Source organism: Lolium rigidum, chromosome 2 (genome assembly GCF_022539505.1).
Source record: "Lolium rigidum isolate FL_2022 chromosome 2, APGP_CSIRO_Lrig_0.1, whole genome shotgun sequence".
Classification (NCBI taxonomy): Eukaryota; Viridiplantae; Streptophyta; class Magnoliopsida; order Poales; family Poaceae; genus Lolium; species Lolium rigidum.
Genome location: NC_061509.1, coordinates 281,637,320 through 281,642,034, shown reverse-complemented (window position 1 = coordinate 281,642,034; position 4,715 = coordinate 281,637,320). Strand labels below are relative to the sequence as shown.

At 49.9% G+C, this 4,715-nt stretch overlaps 1 protein-coding gene across 1 annotated transcript; it reads left to right on the top strand.

The window, feature by feature from the left end:
• Window positions 1-3,427: 3,427 nt before the first annotated feature.
• LOC124688948 (cinnamoyl-CoA reductase 1-like) lies at window positions 3,428-4,715 on the top strand. The gene is made up of 4 exons (XM_047222566.1): window positions 3,428-3,572; window positions 3,656-3,810; window positions 3,888-4,070; window positions 4,182-4,715. The coding sequence occupies exons 1-4, from the start codon at window positions 3,428-3,430 to the stop codon at window positions 4,713-4,715; spliced, it is 1,017 nt and encodes a 338-aa protein (XP_047078522.1).

Genomic DNA, 4,715 nt, shown 5'->3' with positions numbered 1-4,715 from the left:
GGTTATAGTCATAACATGGTGTAAGCATGTGCCAAGTCAACCCAATAAAGGATCAAAGGAGAATACCCCAATACTATGTTTTTATGATAGAAGCAACACATTATTCTTTAAATGACACATTATGCACTCTCAGCCATTTGAAACAAGTAATGCTACAACAATAAATACTAAGTATATGACAAGAATAACATCCAACATGACATGCCAAAGTCTATGCCACAGTCTAGACAAGCTTCCTTTTGCATCACTATAGTCATGAAATATTTTACTCGTATCCAACACCAATCAATTTATTTGAAATAACTCTCAGAGATGAAATATATTATGCACCATAGAGCTAATCATACACAAATAAAGAATACTAACGTGCTCTAAACAAAATTCAAGTGAAAGAACAAGAGCTAAATACAGTACCGTAAAAACAACACTCCCAGAACAATAACAACGAAAACTAGAGCGTTCTATGCAATTAAAAAGAGCGGATCTTTCTCGAAAACAAATGTGCCAAGATCCAACATATGCTACAGCAGACAAAATAAAAATAAAGTAAAAACAAAAATATAAGACGCTCCAAAAACAACACATAGCGTATGAAGCAACAAAAATATAGCGTATAGAGAGATGACCAGTTGTTTTGTTGACGAAGAGGGGATACCTTGGGAATCCCCAAGCTTTAACGCTTGTACCTCTTGAATATGTCTTGGGGTGCAGGGGCATCCCCAAGCTTGAGCTTCTTTTCATTCTTCATCTCATCACATCATTCTTCCGTCCCTACACTTGAAAACTTCCCTCATACAAAAACTTCGCACAGTTCTTCATTAGCAACATTAGTACAATAAAAATAAACAAATCCACTTGTGTTCAGTACTAACATATATCAAACATGTATTAAAGCATAAGCTACCGTAGCAACCTTTCAAATAGTTCTCTGATCAAAAGAACTCAAAAAGAAAGAGATTTAAGAGGCAAATGCAAATAGTGCAGAAATCTGTCAAAACAGAACAGTAGGTAAAGATCGATATTTTCGAAAATCTTCTGTTGCTCATCTCAACAAGTGGTCAGCTAACGAAAGTTAGATAATAACCTGGGGCATATGCATAAAAAAGAACAGCTCAAAATTCCGCTCTGGTTATTTTGAAGAATTTCTATGGTACCAGCACAGAATCTGTTTTTGTACATCAACTTCCCCAAATATTACTTTCTTCCTATTAGGGACTATTCTTGGCACAAAAATAAAATAAAAATGATAAGAAGAGATCATTACAGTAGTAATAAATTCCAAGACTCAATTTTTTTTACTGTAAATAAAACATGGGTTGTTATCCATAAGTGCTTTTCTTTAACACCTTTCAGCTAGGCTCAATAATTTTAGAAGATGCTCACATAAGAAATATGAATTGAAGCAAAAGAGAGCATAAAAGGATTTTGTATTTAGGCGCGAGAACCATTTAGATGGTCCGTTGGATACGTTGTTACCCAACCCCGCTCCACAGCGCCTCACATCAAGCTCCAAGTCAACTAGGAACTCGATCAGTGTCCAGATCTAATACACTAGTATCATGCACATGATACTAGTTTATAATACTACCCCACAATGCATAGTATCATAAGATAGTATCATAGTATTATCATGTTTAATGTTTCGTAGAATCTCAATACAAATTTGTGTACATGATGTGTTTGCCATTAAGTTTTCTAGTTTTACGTGCTATGATACGTTATCAACTTATGATACCACTCCCATCTCTCACCTTATTAATTGGTACGCCACATCAGTTTTTTGCCAACATGGCATGCATCATACTACTTATGATACTTCCTTTGTGGCAGTCTAAATCTGCGCTCATCCATGTCCAGCCCACGCTTAGTTGCCCAGATGGACCTTAATACTTAGAGCATCTCCAGCCGTTGGGGCTCCCCATGCCGAAATCCGGTGCTATTTTGCGCCGGATGGATGTATTTTTTTTTTTGGCCTGTGGGGGCCTATTTTCCCAGCGGTGAGCCCATGGTCGCTTGCTGACGCTCACCCACCGTGTATATAGCAACGGTGCAGTCGCCGGGAAGGGGAACCGTCGGAGTGGCCTCGACGCATTTAACCGCCGTAAATGGTCCGCGAAGTGGTCTGGGGAGCCTAAACGCCTCGTCGGGAACCGCCGCAGTGGCCTCGACGCGAGAACCGCCGTAATGGAGCACGAACTCCGCGGAAGAGAAACCGCCGATCTCTTTGTCGATAGACCTACATATACGGTTTCCAACAACCGACGCCATTCATCTCTTCTCTCCTCACCATCCTCTGTCAGCATGAGAAATCTCTCTTTGCCATCAGACTCCAACAACGAGGGAAAATCGCTTAGATGGCGCCATTGGTGGGACCGAGCTGCAACGTCTAGCAGCGACGATTCCCCGCCGCCGGGCAGCGAGGAGGAATGGGATGCCGACGAGGAGGAGGACGAAGAGGCTGAGGAGCAGACCAAGGAAGAGGTTGAGGAGGAGGAGGAAGAGGCTGAGGACGCGGCGGCCCGGGCGAAGGCGCAGGCGGATGCGAAGGCGAAGGCGAAGGCGTAGCCGGCGAGCACCTTCGATGATGAGAAGGACACAACTTCCTCCGACACGTCGAAGTACACCGGCTCTTCGGAGGAGGTGATGAGCCGGAAGCGTCACCGTGAGGATGATGAGGCGGGGCCATCTAAGAAGAAGAAGTAGTTTAATTTTGTTTCAAAGTTTTTATACGTATTTTTTATGCTTTTCCAAAGTTTTCTATGTAATTTGTCTATGTTGCACCACTTAGTTTGTTCAAAGCTTTCGTTCGACGAGGGTATTGCCGTAGAACTACAAATTTCTTCTAAAATTTCCCCCCAAACGCACGCGTGCCGTATCTCGGGAAGACGATGCGACGAGGACGACGATCGTCCTTTGTCGCCGACAAGTCGAGGCCACCAGACGATTCCCGCGCTTTTCTCTCGTCCGGAGTCCCCGAGCGCTCCCCGGGATGCCGGGTTGATATGGGTTCGTCGGATGGATGAAAGGCCAAATTCAAACGAAAACGAGGATCAAAGACGTGAGTGGACCGATAGATCGCACAACAGCTCGTGGGGCTCGGCTGCCAAAACCACGACCACGCCCCGCTCGCCGGCCAGAGTTCGTGCGGCCGCAAGAAAAGAAACGTTGGTGTCACTGGAAGTCGTACCTGGCGAGCCGACAGTTTTCGCCCAAGACGTCATGCAGCTTGGGTCAAGTGACCGAATGAGGATCAAATCTCCACACGCTCCTTCTCTACGTGCTCGTGCTGATCAGTTGCGAACTTGCTCACGTCTCATCTTGTTCCAGCAATATTTTATTGCACACTATCTCGCTCTACACGGCTGCGGTCGATTTAGCTGTGGACGACAAAATCCAACGCCATCGATCGCCGCTGACCTCCCTCACCATGCCGTCCAGCTCCAAGGCCGGCGGTCCTGGCGACGAGAAGCACTTGGTCTGCGTCACCGGAGCGGGGAGCTTCATCGGGTCGTGGGTGGTGAAGGAGCTCCTGGACCGTGGCTACCATGTCAGGGGAACCGCCAGGGATCCAGGTAATCCAGTGATTGAAACCGCGCGCCAGGGTTCTTGCCGGGTTATGTTTGATTGATGGCGTGACTCTAATTTGTTTGTGAAGCGGACCGCAAGAACGCGCACCTGCTTGCGCTCGACGGGGCCGAGCAGAGGCTGACCCTGTGCCGTGCCGACGTCCTGGACTACGGCGGCCTGCGCAAGGCGTTCCAGGGATGCCGCGGCGTCTTCCACGTCGCCTCCCCGGTGTCCAACGACCCCGTCTGTCCGCTGCCCTGCCCACCCACCGTTTCCAGAGAGCTTGCGCTCACCAGTTCAACTGAATACGCTGCTCGCAGGAGCTCGTGCCGGCGGCCGTGGAGGGGACGAGGAACGCGATCAACGCGGCGGCGGACGCGGGCGTGCGGCGCGTGGTGTTCACCTCCTCGTACGGCGCGGTGCACATGGACCCCAACCGGAGCCCGGACACGGTCGTCGACGAGGCGTGCTGGAGCGACTACGACTACTGCAAACGAACAGGGGTAATCAATCAATTTCCGGCCGAGGCCGATCCTCTGCCCCATCACCTCACGCCCGATCTTCCCCGCAAGTAGTCAAAGCTTCCCAACTTCTGAATCATCGTGTGCATGCAGAACATGTACTGCTGTGGCAAGATGATGGCGGAGATCGCGGCGACGGAGGAGGCGGCCAAGAGGGGTCTGGAGCTGGCGGTGGTGGTGCCGGCGCCGACGGTGGGGCCCCTGCTGCAGCAGACGGTCAACTTCAGCACTGACCACGTCGCCCGGTACCTGACGGGCGCCAAGAAGGCCTACACGAACGTGGTCACCGCCTACACCGACGTCCGCGACGTCGCCCGCGCGCACGCCCTCGTGTACGAGCACCCCGGCTCGCCGGGCCGCCGCTACCTCTGCGTCGCCGCCGTGCTGCACCGCGCCCAGTTCCTCCAGTTGCTCCGGGACCTTTTCCCGAACTACCCCGTCACCGCCAGGTACGAAGACGATGGCAAGCCGATGGCGAGCCCGTACAGGTTCTCGAACCGGAGGCTCAAGGACTTGGGCCTGGAGTTCACTCCCATAAGGAAAAGTATGTACGACACAGTGATATCCCTGCAGCACAAGGGACACATACCCCTGCCTGCTCCGGTGCCAAGGCGTGCACGTTTGTAA

Coding starts and splice junctions, on each gene's coding strand:
- LOC124688948 (XM_047222566.1), top strand. CDS start 3,428: ATGCCGTCCAGCTCCAAGGCCGGCGGTCCTGGCGACGAGAAGCACTTG. Junction 3,811..3,887: donor CCCCGGTGTCCAACGACCCC/GTCTGTCCGCTG, acceptor CGCTGCTCGCAG/GAGCTCGTGCCGGCGGCCGT. Junction 4,071..4,181: donor ACTACTGCAAACGAACAGGG/GTAATCAATCAA, acceptor GTGTGCATGCAG/AACATGTACTGCTGTGGCAA.